Source organism: Erinaceus europaeus, chromosome 20 (genome assembly GCF_950295315.1).
Source record: "Erinaceus europaeus chromosome 20, mEriEur2.1, whole genome shotgun sequence".
NCBI classification, from domain to species: Eukaryota; Metazoa; Chordata; class Mammalia; order Eulipotyphla; family Erinaceidae; genus Erinaceus; species Erinaceus europaeus.
The window spans coordinates 14454810-14473656 of NC_080181.1; the positions used below are offsets into that span (position 1 = coordinate 14454810).

Below are 18847 nucleotides of genomic sequence, written 5' to 3' on the forward strand. Positions count from 1 at the left end.
CCGCCTGCAGGGGAGTTGCTTCACAAGTGGTGAAGCAGGTCTGCAGGTGTCTATCTTTCTCTCCTCCATCTGCCTTCCCCTCCTCTCTCCAGTTCTCTCTGTCCTATCCAACAGCAACGACAACAATGATAGTAACAGCAACACTAATGAACAAGGGCAACGAAGGGGAAAGAGTGGCCTTCAGGAGCAGTGGATTTGTGGAGCAGGCACCGAGCCCCAGCGATAACCCTGGAGGCAAAAAACAAAACAAACAAAAAAAAACCCTAGACTCTCAAATCCCCTAGAGATCTTTCTAGTGGTTTTAGGCCCCACCCACTTCTTCTGGTTCTAGTCTCAGCTTTAGCATTTAAATTCCCCGCGCTTCACAACGATTGGCTGCATCTGGGAGAGGCTGGCAGTCAGTTCTCTCCGTCTCCTTCCCCGGGCTAAAGGTTTTCAAATTCGGCCAATCGGCGAGCACGTTTCTTCTGTCGTCGAGAGGTTAATCTTAGCCAACCGGAGGCGGGCAGCAGAGAAGGGAACCAATCAGGGGGACGTGGGGGGTGTGCCCTTGAGGCTTATAAGTGCGGCCCTTGAGCGCGCGCGCTAGCAGTTAGACTGCGGCGACCGGCCAGAAGGTTAGTCCCTGTCTACCCTTCTCTCCTCGCTACCTCACGCAATGTCAGGCCGCGGTAAGACCGGCGGTAAGGCCCGAGCCAAGGCTAAGTCGCGCTCCTCGCGCGCCGGCCTCCAGTTCCCGGTGGGCCGCGTGCACCGGCTGCTGCGCAAAGGCCACTACGCCGAGCGGGTAGGCGCCGGGGCGCCAGTGTACCTTGCGGCCGTGCTCGAGTACCTGACGGCCGAAATCCTAGAGTTGGCGGGCAACGCGGCCCGCGACAACAAGAAGACGCGGATCATCCCCCGCCACCTCCAGCTGGCCATCCGCAACGACGAGGAACTCAACAAGCTGCTGGGCGGCGTGACGATCGCCCAGGGTGGCGTCCTGCCCAACATCCAGGCCGTGCTGCTGCCCAAGAAGACCAGCGCTACCGTGGGGGCCAAGGCGCCCGCCGGCGGCAAGAAATCCACCCAGGCCTCGCAGGAGTACTGAGCGGCCCCGTGCCGCCACAAAGGCCCTTTTCAGGGCCACCACAGCCTTCGCGGAAAGAACTGAGCACTCACCCCTCTCCTCTGCGTCTCTTCCACTCCCCGCCGCCCCCTCTCCTCACTCCGCGCCGTCTCGCGGCTTGAGCCTCCATCTCACAGGAGCCCGGCCCCGTGACTCAGCCCAGCCGCCCCACCGATAGGCCGCGCCGCCGCAGCCGCAGCCGCCGCCGCCGGGCTTTCGGCGGGCCGCCCCATCGCCGGTCACTTCCGCTTGGTGCTTCGGCCGGACCTTTAAGAAAGGGCTACGGGCTTCCTGAACGTGACAGGGGAGATGGCTCCTCGGCCCTGGCACTCCCCCTGCCGTCCAATCCCGGGCTTTCCGGGTCCATCCTCTCTCCAGCTGCTTTGAAGATTGCTCCCCGGAAGAGACCTGCGCAGCGTGAGCCCCGGCCCTGCCGAGATGACCGCTGCTGGAGGAGTCGGCGAGAACGGAGTCGGGACTCGGAGCTGGGCGTGTGGACGTGAGTCGGGTGCGCCCGCCCCACAGCTCAGCTCGGCTCGGCTCGCCAGCACCTCGATACCAGCACAAGTCGGTGAAGCCCTGTCAGGACTGAGCCGCCTTTGGCTTCCGAACTGGAATTTTGCCTCTCATTGGTTCACCCAAGACTAATACTGGGGAATTTGATGGACTCATTTTGTTTATTAAAGGATCGTTGTTTTTCAAACCAAGTGTCTTTGCATTTTGTAAGAGGAGACTACAGTCGAGTCTCATGGCAGTAGGGGTGGGGGAGGGGGCCATACATTCGACTTAACGTAGGAAAGGGGGGAAATACCATAATGAGCACAGCTCAGGTCTGGCTTGTGGCTTTGAACCAGGAACTCTAGATCCTGAGGTTTGAGTCTTTTTCGTATGGTATCCCCCGCCCAGAAAAAGGGGTTTTGTGAAGACAGGTTCGTGGCACAGTGGTGAATGAAGGATTAGACTCTCAAGCAGGAGGTACTGAGTTCAATCCCTGACAGCACATGTACCAGAGTGATGATGTCTGGTTCTGTCTCTCCTGCCTTTATCATGAATAAATAAATCTTTAAAACAAAGTTCTAAAAGGTCTAATCTCCCGCACCACTAAGCCAGGTGTATGCAGTGCTCTGGTTAAAAACGAGATTTAAGGGGAGGACAGGATAAGGGAGACACAGTGAGAGATCACAGCAGTGAAGCTTGCTTCCATATAGTGGGGGGTCTGGCTCAAACCTGGGTTGGCAGAGCAGCAAACATCCAAGTGAGCTATTTCACTGGCCTGGGGTTTACAGCACTTTATCCCAAACGAGACAATTTGTTTAAATGAGAGCAACTGGGCTAAGGAGATAATCACAGTGATTATGCAAAAGACTTTTTTAACCAAGTCTGGGTAAGGGGGGTGGAGGCTTGAACTTGAGACTTCGCCTCCAGGTATGAGAGTCTACATAACCACCATACTGTCTACCTCAATCCTTGGGAAAAAGATTTTCATGCCTGAGGCCCAAGGTTCAATACCCAACATTATAAACCAGAATTAAGCTGCTCGGGTTAAAACAACAAAAGGCAGAAACAATGTCCCTGGAGATGGGTAACAGTCCCAAAATAAAGTAAAATGGTTTTATGTTTGTCTGCATCTTTTATATAACCCCCTTAGACAAGCCACCTTCAGAGCTGATTTATTAGTAAAATAGGTTACATTCAAAGGTTGTGGCTTAGACTTTTTCTCTAATGAGATAAAGTCCATGGCCACTGAAGAGAAAGAAGTTGATTACCAAGGCCTCAACGTGAGACAAGTCCCTAGTCTTATAGTTCAGTTCCCCTGGAGCGGTCACTACCCACTTGGGGATGGCGCACTAAGACTGGTGTAGGTACTTAGCAAGTGTCAGCCAGGCACCTACGCCCCACAGACCAGTTAGTGAGCGTCATTTAGTTGCCGAGCAACATCCAGAATATTCTTGGCTCCTTTGCTCAGTAACAAATTGGCAAGGTTGATGCCCAAATTCTCAGCAGCTAGTTGGATTCCCCGTGGAATTTTCCGGGCAGTGATACCCACCAACTGTGGATCATCTTCTGGGCCATCTTCATACTGCGTAATGGAAGGAAGTGAGATTAGTGAGTATAAAGGTGACATAACATACAAACTTGTTTCTCACCCTCCACATGCCCTCTAGCCATGGCACCTGAGCAGGGACGTGGATGGTGGCCTGCATAGTCTCCTGCATGCTGTCTGAGCCATCAAGACTCCAGACTCCTCCAGTCAAGTACAGCTGGGAAGAAAATGGTTGTCTCAGCATTTTCTGAGAGGAAACTAAAAGCCTGGGCTTTTCTCACTGGCACTCAGGATGCACAGGAAGAAAGGTCACAGTGCTTCCTTTCCTGCCCGATACCCATCTTCTGCTTACCTGTCCATCTTTCATAACTGTATGCACTGCTACTGGCACACTGCAGCCTCCTTCCTGCAAAGAGAAATTCTTGTCATCTCCAAGGACCCTGTAACCAGAGCCCTCATACAGGCCTCTGAACTGAACAGAGACAAGCAAATGAGAGGGGGAGGGGGCAGGGGGAAAGGAAAGAAAGTGGACAGTCACACCTGAATCCTCCCCAAACACAAAATTCAAAAATAAGTTATCACTAAGTACAGACTATTAAATTGAGAATTAATTTTTTTCAAATATTTTCAATTTTTTTTCAAATATTTTGTATTATGATTATCATTGGACAGAGAGACAGAGGGAAGGGGGTGAGAGGGAGAGAGACACCTGCAGCCCTGATTCACTTGTGAAGCTTTCCCCCTGCAGGTGGGGACCAGGGGCTTGAACCGGGGTCCTTACACACTACAGTGTGAGCGCTTAACCAGGTGCACCACCATCTGGCCCCAGGAATCTCTCTACTACCCTTCCCAAGTTCCCCCTCCACAGGTGAAATTCAGGTCCTACCAGCTGCCTTAGAAAGGCCCGTTCAGCGATGCATCGGAGCAGAGTCTCAGGATCATGTAGCACACCCACCAGATCCAAGATGTCCTGGTCCTTGGCTCGAACTTCCACACCCAGGGCACCCTGATGAAAAAACAGTCTAGGACATCAGATCCAACCTTCCCCCACTCAATGGGCCTAAGGACAGGAACTAGCCCTGGGTATTTTGGATCAGTAATTTCCCAAGGCCTGCCCTTCCTTGGCAGTATTCATTTTTGGGAGGTAGATGCAGAAAGCTGTGTAACTTGGGCTGGGGAGACAGCATGGTGATGCAAAAGAACTTTCATGCCTGAGGCACCAAAGGACCCAGGTCCAATCCCCAGCACCACCATAAACCAGAACTGAGCAGTGTTCTGGTACAAAAAAATTAATTAATTAATTAATTTAATTAAATAGAAAAGAAAGCTGCATAACCAGCTTTTTGGTTAATAACAAAGGAAAGGGACACATCCATATGTGATTTCCCTAGTCAAACATACCTGACCCACAGCATACATGCATTCCTCAGGGCGCAGAATCTGTGGGCACATAATGTGAAGTCAGATGGGTGGAAGTGGGCAAGCCTAAAACCACAAAGCAGTGAGAAAAGACTCCTTTATCATCTAGAAAACCTGGGTAAACCAAAATAGGAGTCTGGTCTCTGAATCCCCAATTTTCCCAGCCTGGGGCCCAGCTTGAGTGTTAAGTGTCAGGGTACTCAAGAAAAAAAAAATGTAGACAGGAAGAAGATGAAGACTGACTGTGGAGGGAATAGGGGCAGCACCTACCTGGCCCACTCTGTTCTGCCAGCCCATGCGCTGCAAGCCTGCTACAGCCAGGATTATGGCACTGAACTCGTGCTGTTCATCCAGCTTCCTAAGCCTTGTGTTGAGGTTCCCCCGCTATGGACAGATGCTAAGGACCACAAGCATGGATTCTCATGCTGTTCCTTCTCTTTCTAGCTAACTTCTCAACTTTCAGGTCTCACGTTAATGATAACAGCTAAACTCTCATCTTATTCTACATACCAGACACAGTTCAAAGAACTTTGGGCTGGGTACACAGCATAAAGTTTATACACAGGTGGGGGAAGATAGCATAACGGTTATGCAAAAACACTCTTAGCAGTGCCCTGGTTTTAAAAATAAATAACATAGGGAGTCAGGTGGTAGCACAGCGGGTTAAGTGCACATGGCGCAAAGCGCAAGGACCAGAGTAAGGATGCCGGTTTGAGCCCCCGGCTCCCCACTTGCAGGGGAGTCGCTTCACAGGCAGTGAAGCAGGTCTGCAGGTGTCTATCTTTCTCTCCCCCACTCTGTCTTCCCCTCCTCTCTCGATTTCTCTCTGTCCTATCCAACAACAATGGCAGCAATAACAACAATGATAATAACAATAAATAACAAGGGCAACAAAAGGGAAAAAATAGCCTCCAGGAACAGTGGATTCACAGAGCAGGCACTGAGTCCCATCGATAACCCAGTAGGCAATAAAATAAAATAAAATATGAAAGTATGCTCTAGTCTCAACACTTCTCAGTGTCACTGATTACCAATGTCTATCTCCCTAACTATAACTACAATGTAAACTCCATATAAGGTGGTGTGGGAGGTAGTACAGTGGATAGAGCACAGGACTCTAAAGCATGAGGTCCCAAGTTCAATCCCCGCAGCACCTGTACCAGAGTGATGTCTGGTTCTTTCCCTCTGCCTGTCTTCATGAATAAGTAAATAAAATGTTTAAAATAAATACATTTCATATAAGTAGGGGCAATGTTGATCTTACTCAACATTATCCTCAGAGCTAAGCATTTGCCAGGGGCTAAGAAAACATGAAAGGATTATAAACAGAAGTATAGATAAATGAATGTTAGGCCAGAGCCACTGCCCCCGTGGTCCACACTCTCTCAGGACTTCCACAGTCCCCAGGACCTTGTTTTCCTTCTCAGTTGCTAGCCCTTCTCACCCAAAAAAGGATACAATGCTCTTGAACTGCAGATGTGGGAACTTTCTCTGCAGTTGTGCTGCTCTCCTCAGGGAGCTGGTTCCTACCACACTGCTCAGAAAAAGGGTTTAATATGAGATTTAATCCTGGGCAGGCACTGGTCCTTCTCTCCTCCTCCAACCCTCTTATATTCCACCAAGATGCTTACCCAGGCCACACTCACCTCTTCTCTGGTAAGGTCTCTAGTGTCCTTCCAACAAATTTTGGGTGAAAGATAACAGCATCATTCGGGTTCTCCCGCCTGAAGGAAGTGGAAGGGAAAAGAAGAGAAAGATGGAGAGCTGAGGTCAGGTCACTTTCAGTGTCTCTTGGAAGCCAACTAACTGGCTTGACACTATCCAGGGCTGGGGGACGTCCCAAGATGCAAAAGGCCAAGTCCCAATGGGAAAAGCAGAGGTTAACACAAACTGCCCCATGCCTGGGTTCCCTTCCTCACAGGATCCTTACTTGCAGATAGCTCCGATGGTGAAACCTTGAGGAAGCACAGTGGGCAGGTCCTTCAGGGAGTGAACAACAAGATCTACTCTAGAAAAGGGGAAAGGAGGCTAAGAGATGGGGTTCAGCAACAGAACCCCATCCCTTTTGTACCTATTACCTCTCTACTTCAACAGCAGAGTCTAGAGCAGTTCTGGAAGTACACATTTCCAAGTCTAAGGGAGCCCAAGCCCCTCCCCAATATTTCCTTCTAATCTCCCTCTCACCAACACTCCAGCCCATCTTGCATTCTAGGCAGTCAGATGGCTCAGAACAAGGCCACTCTCCTTTTCTGAGGACAGGGTTGGGAGGTGGGGGGAAGAAGAACTCCAGCAGTAATTGAAAAGCCCCTCCCCAAGGGTTTAAGCCCAACAACCTAGTAGATATCTAGGTCTGGTACACCAGGGAAAGGTCCAGCAAGGGACTAGGAGCGGCCACACTCTCCTATCTTTCACTTACTCTTTCCTCTCTAGTGCATGTTCCAGTTCCTTGGTAAACAGGCTCTTCTCTCCAATCTACCAAGCAAGAAAGAGCCTCAGAATCAGTCTCTCAGAAGAAGGAAACAGGAGAGGAAAAGATTAGGGGGGATATATTACCTTAGAGAGTGCAGTGTCCAGAATCTTGTCCCCTGTGGTGGACATTGCAACTAAGGAGAGAGTCAGTCAATGAGCAATCAGAGACTCAACGGATCAGCATTTACTGAACCCAGTACTGTGTTAAGATTCACAGAGAAGGGGGCCGGGAGGTGGCACACCTGATTAAGCACACACACTACCGTGCACAAGGACATAGGTACAAGCCTTGGTCCCACCTGTAGGTAGAAAGCTTCACAAGAGGTGAAGCAGTGCTATAGGTGTCTCTCTGTTTTTATCTACCCTCCCCCACTCAAACTGTAATAAAATAAAAATTTAGAAATATGGGAGTCGGGCGGTAGCACAGCGGGTTAAGCGCAGGTGGCGCTAAGCACAAGGACTGGCGTAAGGATCCCAGTTCGAGCCCCCGGCTCCCCACCTGCAGGGGAATCGCTTCACAAGCGGTGAAACAGGACTGCAGGTGTCTATCTTTCTCTCCCCTTCTTTGTCTACCCCTCCTCTCTCCATTTCTCTCTGTTCTATCCAACAACAACGAGATCAACAACAACTACAACAATAAAACAACAAGGGCAACAAAAGGGAATAAATAAATATTTTTTAAAAATTTAGATATATATATATATATTAGAACAATAAAATATTCACAGAGAATGCACATAACACAAACCCCAGTTCCTGCCCTCAGCAAATATATTGGGCTGTCAGAGAAGTCATGATGCATTTTGCATAGAGAAACATAGACAGGGAGTCCTGCGGTAGCGCAATGGGTTAAGCGCACGTGGTGCAAAGCCCAAGGACCGGCATAAGGATCCGGGTTGGAGTCCTGGCTCGCCACCTGTAGGGGAGTCGCTTCACAGGCGGTGAAGCAGATCTGCAGGTGTCTATCTTTCTCTCCCCCACTCTGGTCTTCCCCTCCTCTCTCCATTTCTCTCTGTCCTATCCAACAACGATGACATCAATAACAACAACAGTAATAACTACAACAATAAAAAAAAAAGGGCAACAAAAGGGAATAAATAAATATTTTTTTAAAAAAAGAGGGTAGGGGAGATAGTATAATGGTTACGCAAACAGACTCTCATGCCTGAGGCTCCAAAGTCCCAGGTTCAATCCCCTGCACCATCATAAGCCAGAGCTGAGCAGTGCTCTGGTGTTTCTCTCTATCTGCATCTCTCTCAAAAAAATTAAATTAAATTAAAAAAGAAAAACATAGACAACAGGCAGAGGGTAGACAGAATAATGGTTATGCAAAAAAATTCTCATGCCTGAGGTTCCAAAATCCCAGTGGTTCAATCCTCTGTACCACCATAAGCCAGAACTGAGCAATGCTCTGGTTAAAAAAAAAAAAAAAAGAGGAAGAAGAAAAGAAAAATACAGACAAGGAGCCAGGCAGTGGTACAGCAGTTGAGTGTACATGCCACCATGTGCGAAGACCCAGGTTGCAGCTGCCCCTACCCTTGCTCCCCACCCGCAGGGAGATGTGAAGCAGGTCTGCAAGAGCCTTTCTCTCTTCCTTTCTACTTCCCCCTTCCCTCTCAATTTCTTTCTGTCCTACCAAATAAAATAGGGGAAATAAAAACATAGACAAATACATTATGACTTTTCTGACAACCCAATACAATTTAGCACAAAGGTCAGACATACATAAAAAGGTTCAAAACAGAAGATACTAAATTCCAGGCTAGGTCAGGTGGTCACAAGTCAACGGTGTTCAGAGAAAAAAAGCGTAGAAAAGAATTCTCAGAGGTAGTGCCACCAGAATTGTAAACACATGTTTTTTTGTTTTTTCCTTCCTGGGGGCACTAGACTTCCCATTAGTTTCCAATTTTCCAGAAAACTTACTGATTTCAAATTGCAGGCCAGGATATAAGGCTTTCAGCATTGCCACCACGCTGTCCGTCTGTATGCGAGCCAACTAGAGGCAGAAATTGGGGTTAGTTTTGCCTTTCCCTATCCACTGCCCCAAGCTGAGACCCTCACAGGATCACAGAGATTCCAAAGGGAGTAATATTAGGAAAGGAGCATGAATGCTCACCTAGGAATGAGAAGGGTGTGGCCTGGGAGTCCCTTGCAACCCAACAAGATCCCCAGACCAGAGATAGCCTCTGTATAATACAACTCATATGGGAATCAATTCCCAGCCACCCCGTTTCCTCCATCTCTGAACTGACAGAAACCACACACCCCCCACCTGGACCTTCCATCTTGGGAGACTATGAACCCAGAACTCTTCTAATAAGTCTCTTCCCTGGTGGCATCAATACTTACTTGGCTTTTGCGAGTACCCACACGAATCACTCTCATCTTTGCACTGTTTTCTTCCTGTAGAAAAAGTAAATCCCCAAGTCACGCTCCACTCTACTCCTTGTAGTCCTCAACACCTTTCTCCAGAGCCAGAATCACTGGTTTAGAAGAAAGGAATCTCAGCCCTGCGTCTGTGGCCAGCCAAAGCTGAGAATGGGGGAATTACTCCAACGTTGGTTCCTTAACCTTCCTGAGTACCTTGTGTCCTCTTCACGGATCCAAAGAAGCAGAGACAACAGAACCTGTGCTGCTACTGCCACCAGGACACTGAGCTCTGAAGTCCAACCCAGTCAAGGCAGGGTCAGTACTGCTGCACATAAACAGGTGTGAAATGAGATAAGTGACATCAGCCCTACTGCAGGCAAGGTGGGGCCTGCAGCGGGCAGGGGCAGGGCAGCAAGGGCCACACAGGGAACTCGTGCTGAGTCACTGAGGCCATGCTTACTAACAAAGAAGTAACTCAAAAAGGCCCACCCCCTTTTTAGTTAATGTGTTGATGTATTTAAAAGTTTTATTTACTGAATAGAGACAGAGAAATATCATGGTCTGGGAGATGGCACGGTGGATAAAACATTAAGACGTTCAAGCAGGAGGTACCAAGTTCAATCCCTGGCAGAACATGTATCAGAGTGATATCTGGTTCTCTCTCTCCTCTCTCTCTCTCTCTCTTTTTCCTTAATAAATAAATAAACAAACAAACAAATAAAATATTTTTTAAAAAAGACAGAGATATCAAGAGGGGGGAGCGAGAGGGAGAAAGAAAGACACTTGTAGCACTGGAGTTGGTGTAGTGCACCAAAGTAAAAGACTCTGGGGTGGGTGGGGGGAAAGAGTACAGGTCCAAAAAGGATGACAGAGGACCTAGTGGGGGTTGTATTGTTATGTGGAAAACTGAGAAATGTTATGCAAGTTCAAACTATTGTATTTATTGTCGAATGTAAAACATTAATCCCCCAATAAAGAAATTAAAGAAAAAAAAGACACTTGTAACATTGCTTCCCCTCTTAAGAAGTTTCCCCTGCAAGTGGGAACCTTACAAATTATAACACATGTACTCAACTGGGTGTGCCATCACCTGACCCCTTGAAGGCATTTTAATATTCTGTTTACTGACAGAGCACTGCACTGCATAGCTGTGGCTTCAGTGATACCTGGAATTGAATCTGGGCCCTGGGAGTCTCAGGCAGGAAAGTCTTTTGTATAACTATTATGATATCTCCTCAGCTCAAGAAAGCTCATGTCACCTAAATGCCAAGAGCTACCCTGTAGCTATTACAGGATCAATCCCTAGGTCTGGCTGCAAAGCATACAGAAGAGACTCGGAACAAAAGGTCTGATATACAGTCCTGTTCAGTCTCTTGGCCAGGTAATCTTGAGGAAATCATCCCAAGAGTCCCTAGTTGTTTCTCTCTTATGTTTTTTATTACCTTTATTTATTTATTGAATAGAGATAGCTAGAAATCTAGAGGGATGGGGGAAGACAGAGAGGGAAAGAGATATTTGCAGCACTGCTTCACCACTCGCAAAGCTTTTCCTCTGCAGGTAGGGACCAGGGACTCAACCCCAGGTCCTTGAGCACTGTAACATGTGCTCAACCAGGTGTGCCACCACCTAGCCCCTCCTAGTTGTTTCTCCATTAAAACAAAGAGGCTTGGAATTCAGTGTTATGTGGATCGGATGTTCTACAAAACTAAGAGGCTGAGCAGCTGTGGTGGTGGCTGAGGGCATAGAGCACATTTCTAGCATGTATGACAATGTAGTTCAGCCCCTGGCACCACATATACCAGAGCAGTGCTCTAGCTTCTCTTGTGAAATTAGCAAACAGATCTTTATTATTTGTTTTTGTTTAATTAATTACATTTGGATAGAGACAGAGAGAAAGGAAAGTCGGGAGGTGGAGCCCCGGGTTAAGTGCACATAATACAAAGCACGAGGATTTGTGCAAGGATCCCGGTTCGACACACCCCCCGCCACCCCAAGGACCACTTCATGAGCAGTGAAGCAGATCTGCAGGTGTCGATTTTCCTTTCTCCCTCTCTCTCCTCCTCCTCCTTTCTCAATTACTCTGTCCTATCCAGTAAAATGGAAAAAATGGCCGCCAGGAACCATGGATTCATAGTACAGGCCCCAGCAGTAACCCTGGAGGCAAAGAAAGAGGTAGAAAGTAAGAGGAAATGGGGGAGAGAGAGGGGAAAACAGAGACACCTGCAGCACCTCATCATCAGAAAGCTTCCCCTCTGCAGGTGCGGGGGTGAGGGCAGGTCATAGAGCACCTGGTTAAGCACACATATTACCCCTCTGCAGGAGGGGACTGGGGCCTTGAACCCAGGTCCTTGTGCATGGTGATGTGTGTGATCTATTTGGTTCTCCACTGCACAGCCCTGTAAATAAATCTTTAGAGAAAAAACTATGAGGCTGAGCTACCTAATGCCCACTCAGCTTGAGCACTGACTCTGGTTTCACCAACAAGGAAATATTAGGAATTCAGAGACCAAACTTAGAACTCAAAGGGGCACACCTCTTCCTCCTCCCAGAGCATCCTGGACTAAGGTGTTTAGTGCCAAGTAGGTAGAACTGCAATTTCCAGTCTAAGACAGAGGTCCCACTTTTTTCTAGATCTGTACCTACTAGTCATTACAGAAAATGTCAACTTCTCCTGAGCTGGGGTTTCTGTTTATTTGCAGCTGCATATCCAGGGCCTCTGTAGTTGGAAGTCACTGACAGCCAGCTATTCTTGGACTCTAGTCTACTGCACTGTAACCACACACACTCCTCCCCCCCCACCCCCCCACACCACCACTTCCAACAAATCAGTTCCAGAGCAACCTGAGAAATTATGGCAGGCTCACAATGGCTCTCAAACTGGTTATTAAAATTCTGGGTCACAGGTAACCCTGAAAAAAGAAACAACTAAGGGGCTGGGGAGACAGAAGAATGGAGAATGGTTATGTGAAAAACTTTAATGCTTGAGGCTCTGAGGTCTCAGGTTCAGTCCCCAGCCCCACCATAAACCACAGCAGAGCAGTGCTCTAGTTTTTCTCCCGTATCCCTCTCTTTCTCTCTCACTAAAATATTAAAAAAAAAAAAAAAAAAAAAAGGTTCCAGAATCTGCTAGATTCAAATACTCCTTCATGGGCTGGTAAAATAGCTCAACTTGGATAGTGTGCTGAAGGTGGGGTATGGGGGTGGGGGGTGGTGGTAGATAGCATAATGGCCAAGCAGAAGGTTTCATGCTTGAGGCTCTGAAGTCCCAGGTTCAATTCCCCCCCCCCCACATAAGCCAGAGCTGACCAGCACACTTGTAAATAAATAAATTAGTTAATTAAAAAAAAAAAGTGTGCTGCTTTGCCATGTGCTTGACTCAGGTCGGAGGCTGGCCTCCACTGCATTAAAGAAAGCTTTGAGGCTGTGTATTTTTTCACACGCACACACTCTCTCTCTCTCTCTCTTAAAAAAAATAATAATAAAAAAAACAGGGGGCCCGGCAGTAGCACAGCGGGTTAAGCTCACGTGGCACGAAGCGCAAGGACTGGAGTAAAGATCCCAGTTCGAGCCCCCGGCTCCCCACCTGCAGGGGAGTCAGTTCACAAGCGGTGAAGCAGGTCTGCAGGTGTCTGTCTTTCCCCCTCTCTGTCTTCCCCTCCTCTCTCCATTTCTCTAAGTCCTGTCCAACAACAGTATCATCAATGACAACAATAATAATAACCACAACAATGATAAAAACAACAAGGGCAACAAAAAGGGAAAAAATGACCTCCAGGAGCAGTGGATCTGTGGTGCAGGCACCGAGCCCCATCGATAAACCTGAATAAAAATTAATAAAAAAAAAGTACACCTATATGTTAAAGGCTATACTGTAAACCACTAACTCCCCAAGAAAATTAAAAATTAATTTTAAAAAGGGGGGCGGCGGTAGTGCAGCGGATTAAGTGTACATGGCGCTAAGTACAATGACTTGCCTAAGGATCGGGGTTTGAGCCCTCCCCCCCACTTGCGGGAGTGGGGGGTTGGGGGGATTGCTTCACAATCAGTGAAACAGGCCTGCAGGTGTCTGTCTTTCTCTCCCCCTCTGTCTTCCCCTCCTCGATTTCTCTCTGTCCTATCCAACAACAACAATAACAACAACAAGGGCAATAAAAATGGGAAAAAATAGCCTCCAGGTGCAGTGAATTCATAATGCCGGCACCCAGCCCCAGCGATAACCGTGGAGGCAAAAACCAAAACAACAAAAAAAGGGGGGGAGCGGTAGCTCAGCGGGTTAAACGCACGTGGCGTGAAGTGCAAGGACCCCCATAGGGATCCCAGTTTGAGCCCCCGGCTCCCCACCTGCAGGGGAGTCGCTTCACAAGCGGTGAAGCAGGTCTGCAGGTGTCTGTCTTTCTTTCCCCCTCTCTGTCTTCCCCTCCTCTCTCCATTTCTCTCTGTCCTATCCAACAACAACAACATCATCAATAACAATAATAACCACAACAATAAAACAACAAAGGCAACAAAAGGAAATAAGTAAATACAAAAAATTATTTAAAGGGGGGACGGTAGTGCACATAGTATGAAGCGCAAGAAACAAAATACCCCTTCTAGGCTTATTCATTCTATATGGCATATTGAAGTCAAACTGATTCTTTATAAACAATTTATTGAGCATATTGTATACATTAAACCAATTGCTTTTAATCTTTCAGGTAAAGAGGACAGACATCTCTGGGATTATCTAACAAAAGTAAAGTTCAAGGAGTGACTTTCCCAGGGTCATACAGCTCATAAAGGGCAGAAAACTGGAGCTTGAACCTAAAACCTCAAGTGCTCAAGCATGTCTACAAAAGCAAAGAATCCGTCTCCTCAACAGGTGGCTGGCAGGGAAAGATAAACAGCTGTCTTTCCACAGGCTTTGTAGTTTACTCAAAGCTCAGACAACAGGCTAGGAACTGGGAAGCACAAGTGAGGCTCCCCCACAAAGGTGTCTATGAGTGCACGGCTTATAAAGCAGACCGGGGCTGCCACAACTGAAAACACTGAGAGGAGGTTGGATGGTAGCGCAGTGGGTTGAGCCCACATGGCACGAAGCGCAAGGTCTATCATAAGGATCTGGGTTCCAGCCCCAACCCCACCTGCAGGTGGGACTTTTCACAAAGGGTAAAGCAGGTTTACATGTGCCTATTTTCTCTCCCCCTCTCTGTCTTCCCTTCCTCTCTCAATTTCTCTCTGTCTTATCCAACAACAAAAACAATAAAAGGGCAAAAGCAATTAAAATGGGAAAAAAGGCTTCCAGGAGCAGTATGTGCACCGAGCCCTGGTGGCAAAAAGAAAGGAAAAGGGAGCCAGGCGGTAGCACAGCGGGTTAAGCCCATGTGGCACAAAGCGCAAGGACCCGTGTAAAGATGCCAGTTCGAGCCCCCGCCTCCCCACCTACAGGAGCGTTGCTTCACAGGTGGTGAAGCAGGTCTGCAGGTGTCTGTCTTTCTCTCCTCCTCTCTGTCTTCCCCTCCTCTCTCCATTTCTCTCTGTCCTGTCCAGCAACAACAACAATAACAACAGTAATAATAATCACAACAATGGTAAAACAACCAGGGTAACAAAAGGGAAAAAATGGCCTCCAGGGGCAGTAGATTCGTGAGTCCCGGCAACAACCTTGGAGGCGAAAGAAAGAAAGAAAGAAAGAAAGAAAGAAAGAAAGAAAGAAAGAAAAGTTTAAGATCTTACTATAAACTCAGTTAAGTCAATGAAGTTGACAGCCTAACAACGAACAATCCATAGTATAATATTCACGTTAATATATACATGCATATATATGTAAATCAATTTTTGTTAAGAATAAATGAGTTAAACTTAAAAAACAAAAGGGGGTGCGGGGGTAAATAGCATAATGGCTATGCAAAGACTCTCATGCCTCAAAGTCGCATGGTCAGTTCCCTGTACTAAACCAGAGCTGAGCAGTGCTCTGGTAAAATAACAGAGGTTGGATAGTGGCACATCTGGTAGAGTGCACGTTACAATGTACAGGCACCTCGGTTCAAGCCCCCTGCCCCACCTGCAGGGGGTAAGCTTCATTAGTGATGAAACAGTACTACATGTGTTTCTGTCTCCCTCTCAATGTCTGTCTCTTATCCAAAACATATGCATACAAAATAATTAATAGTTATAAAGTATCTGGGGGCTGAGCAGCGGTACACCCGGTAGAGACCATACATGACAGTGCACAAGGACCTGGGTTCAAACTCCTGATCACCACACGGGGTGGGGTGGGGGGTAGGGTTAGGTTTCAGGAGCGATGAAGTGGTGCTACAGGTCTTTCCCGCTCTATCTCCGCCTTCCCTCAGAACTTGTTTTTAATCTATCCAATAAATATATTTTTAATTAAGATAAATAAATAAGCTAATCGAAAACAGTTACAGATTAAAGGCCTGTGGATATTGCTGAGCTTGGTGTGGCGGAAAATCCAACTGGGATCCCAGAAAAGCAGGTAAAATGAAATCTATGTCGTAGAATATGTCTTAAGAGTGGAATGCGGGGGGTTTCTTTGGAGGGTGATCTAAGTTCGATCCTTACACAATCATTCATTCAAAAATAATACATTGATCATCTTAAAAAAAAAAAATCTGAGGAAGAAAAAAAAAAAAAAAAAAAAAGACGGACAAAATTTTCGACCAATGGACGTTGGAAGATGGCAGCTGTGGGCCAATCGTTGCACCGCTGGCCCGGAAGTCAAAAGAAGTAGGTGGGAGGGTCATCGGCACAGGGTTCAGGACTCACCGCTGCGGCGGCCCCGCTGTGGTTCCCAGACATTGCCTCGCCGAGGAATTAGGTCAGGGGGTTCCGCCAAGGTCCTGCGGGATCCGAGGAAGCGCGACGCACCCGCCGGCGGGCGCCGGGCACACACGAGGACTGAGGTCACCCTGCAGCCTCACACTCTGGACCCAGGAAAGAGCTGTCACTTCCTGTGCCGCCCAAAGGGGCGGTGCCCCCCTCTGGGCGGGAATTAGGAAGCTTGCGACAGACATCTTTTCCGAGGCATTTATTTATTACAGGATGGAGACAGAATTTGAGAAAGGGGGGGGGGGGGGGAGACCGGGTGGTGGCGCAGCTGGTTGAGCACACATGTTACAGTGCACAAGGACCTAGGTTTGAGCCTCCGGTCTCCATATGCAAACGGAAAGCTCCGCTCCTCCTCTCAATTGATGGCTGTCTCTATCCAATAATATAAAAAATAGAGGAGGGAGTGGGAGATAGCGAGGAAAAGAGACAGAGAGACACCTGCAGCTCTACTTCACCAGCCGTGAAGCTCCCCCCCTGCAGGTGCAGACTAGGAGCTTGAACCTGGGTCCTTGTGCACTTGTGCGCCACCTCCTGGCCCCACGACAGAGCTCTTACCTTCCCATTTCTGATCTAACCAGGTTAAATCGAGATACTGGTACCTGTTGATCCTAGTCTTCCTGTCTTTTGATCCAGGCCATTGCTGTCTCAGTTGGACTACTGATAGTAGTGACTAAGGTAGTCTTCCCAAATTTACCTGCAAGGTCAACCCTTCTACCATCACCTACAGCAAGTTAAGCCAAGAGAAACTGGATACCCTAAAATACTGTAATATAAGTTAACATGTGGGCTAGAGAGACAGCATGGTTCTGCAAGGCTTTTATACCCGAGGTTTTCAGATCTCAGGTTCAATCCCTGGTACCATTAGCCAGAACTGAGCAGTACACTCTGGTTTTTCTGTCTTACTGTACCTCTCTCATTAAAACAAACAAAAAAAAAATTTAATATTTCAAGTAGATTTCAAGATAGAGAGCATTCTGTTTTTTTAAAAAAGTTAAGTGGCAGGAGGTTAATTTAAGTGGGGAGTGGAGGCTCGAGCTGGGTTCTTGTGCATGGTGATTTGTGCACTTAGCTGGGTGCTCCACTGTCTGCCTGGCCCCCAATAGTTCTTTCTTTCTTTTTAATGAGAGAGAGAGAGGGTAAGACCAGAAGACCAGAGAACAGGGCAAAAAAAAAGGGAATAAATAAATATTTAAAAGAGAAGACCAGAGCACTGCTCAAGTCTGTCTTAAGGTGGTACTGGGGATTTAACCTGGGACCTCAGAGCTTCAGACATGAAAGTCTTTTTTTTTTTTTTTTTAAGTCTTTTGTATAACCATTATATTGTGGCCCCAACACCACCAGTTCATTTTCTAAATGAGGAAACTGCTTCAGAGATAAAAGGACAAGTCTAAAGGGAAAATACATATATTTATATATCATACACATATGTGCCAATATGTTACTGTTGGTGGGAAAAGTGCTTTTACCATTAGCATTATCAGTAACTATTGCACATCTATGTGTCAACCATTACACAAAGAACTGGACACTTGTGGTCCGGGAGGTGGGCGCAGTAGATAAAGCACTGGACTCTCAAGCATGAGGTTGAGTTCAATCCCCAGCAGTACATGTACCAGAGTGATGTCTGGTTCCTTCTCTCTCTCCTATCTTCCTCATTAATAAATAAAATATTTTTTAAAAAAAGAACTAGACACTTATCCATTCCTTAGGGCTTTGTAATAGTCATAGAAGGTAGGTATTAAAATCCCTAATGTACATATTAAACTGAGGGTTTTTTTTAATATTTATTTATTCCCTTTTGTTGTTTTATTGCTGTAGTTATTGTTGTTACTGATGTCGTTGTTGTTGGATAGGACAGAGAGAAGTGGAGAAAGGAGAGGAAGACGGGGGGGGGGGGGGGGGGGGGGGAAGATAGACACCTGCAGACCTGCTTCACCGCCCGTGAAGTGACTCCCCTACAGGTGGGGAGTTGAGGGCTTGAACCGGGATCCTTATGCTGGTCCTTGCGCTTTGTGCCGCCTGCACTTAACCCGCTGCGCTACCGCCCGACTCCCAGAAATCAGTTTTAAAATCAGTTTACTTAGGTCAAACTATGATTTGACTTAGGTCACACTAAGATTCAAACTCATGTCAGACAATCCAGAAATATGCACTATTTGCCACTAGAAATGTAGTGTACTCTCCCGCTGCTAAATACTACCTAGTGGGGCTGGCAAAATAGCTCACCTGGGTGTGCTGCCCTGTTATGTGCCTGACTCAAGTTCAAGCCTGGCCCCTACTGCAATTAAGAGAGCTTCAGTGATGTGGTTTCTTGGTCTCTTTCTCTTTCCTTTTTTTTTTTTTTTTTCTTTTAGTGCCTGCAATACGAATCCACTGCTCCTGGAAGTCATTTTTCCCCTTTTGTTGCCCTTGTTACCCTAGTTGTCATTATTATAATTATTGTCATTGCTGTTGTTCTTCTTGCATAGGACAGAGAGAAATCGAGAGAGGAGGGGAGATGGGAAAGAAAGACAGACACCTGCAGACCTGCCTCACCGCCCCTGAAGCAACACCCCCGTCAGTGGGGAGCCGGGAGCTTGAACCGGGATTCTTGCGCCACTCCTTGCGCT

The 18847-nt window shown here is 47.3% G+C and overlaps 2 protein-coding genes across 2 annotated transcripts; one reads left to right on the forward strand and one right to left on the reverse strand.

Annotated features, from left to right (window-relative positions):
* Nucleotides 1–575: 575 nt before the first annotated feature.
* LOC103113974 (histone H2AX) lies at nt 576–1811 on the forward strand. The gene has a single exon (XM_016188398.2). The coding sequence runs from the start codon at nt 659–661 to the stop codon at nt 1088–1090; it is 432 nt and encodes a 143-aa protein (XP_016043884.1). The 5' UTR covers nt 576–658; the 3' UTR covers nt 1091–1811.
* Nucleotides 1812–2762: 951 nt separating this feature from the next.
* On the reverse strand, nt 2763–16355 carry HMBS (hydroxymethylbilane synthase). The gene is made up of 14 exons (XM_007523590.3): nt 16176–16355; nt 9390–9443; nt 8964–9036; nt 7125–7174; nt 6988–7043; nt 6502–6579; nt 6218–6295; nt 6030–6105; nt 4842–4955; nt 4554–4592; nt 4039–4158; nt 3505–3558; nt 3283–3369; nt 2763–3188 (listed from the first exon to the last, which is right to left on the reverse strand). The coding sequence occupies exons 1-14, from the start codon at nt 16206–16208 to the stop codon at nt 3015–3017; spliced, it is 1086 nt and encodes a 361-aa protein (XP_007523652.1). The 5' UTR covers nt 16209–16355; the 3' UTR covers nt 2763–3014.
* Between the last annotated feature and the right edge of the window lie 2492 nt (nt 16356–18847).

Coding starts and splice junctions, on each gene's coding strand:
- LOC103113974 (XM_016188398.2), top strand. CDS start 659: ATGTCAGGCCGCGGTAAGACCGGCGGTAAGGCCCGAGCCAAGGCTAAG.
- HMBS (XM_007523590.3), bottom strand. CDS start 16,208: ATGTCTGGGAACCACAGCGGGGCCGCCGCAGCG. Junction 7,175..8,963: donor TGGCCTGCAATTTGAAATCA/GTAAGTTTTCTG, acceptor CTCTCTCCTTAG/TTGCAATGTCCACCACAGGG. Junction 3,189..3,282: donor CCATCCACGTCCCTGCTCAG/GTGCCATGGCTA, acceptor TCCATTACGCAG/TATGAAGATGGCCCAGAAGA.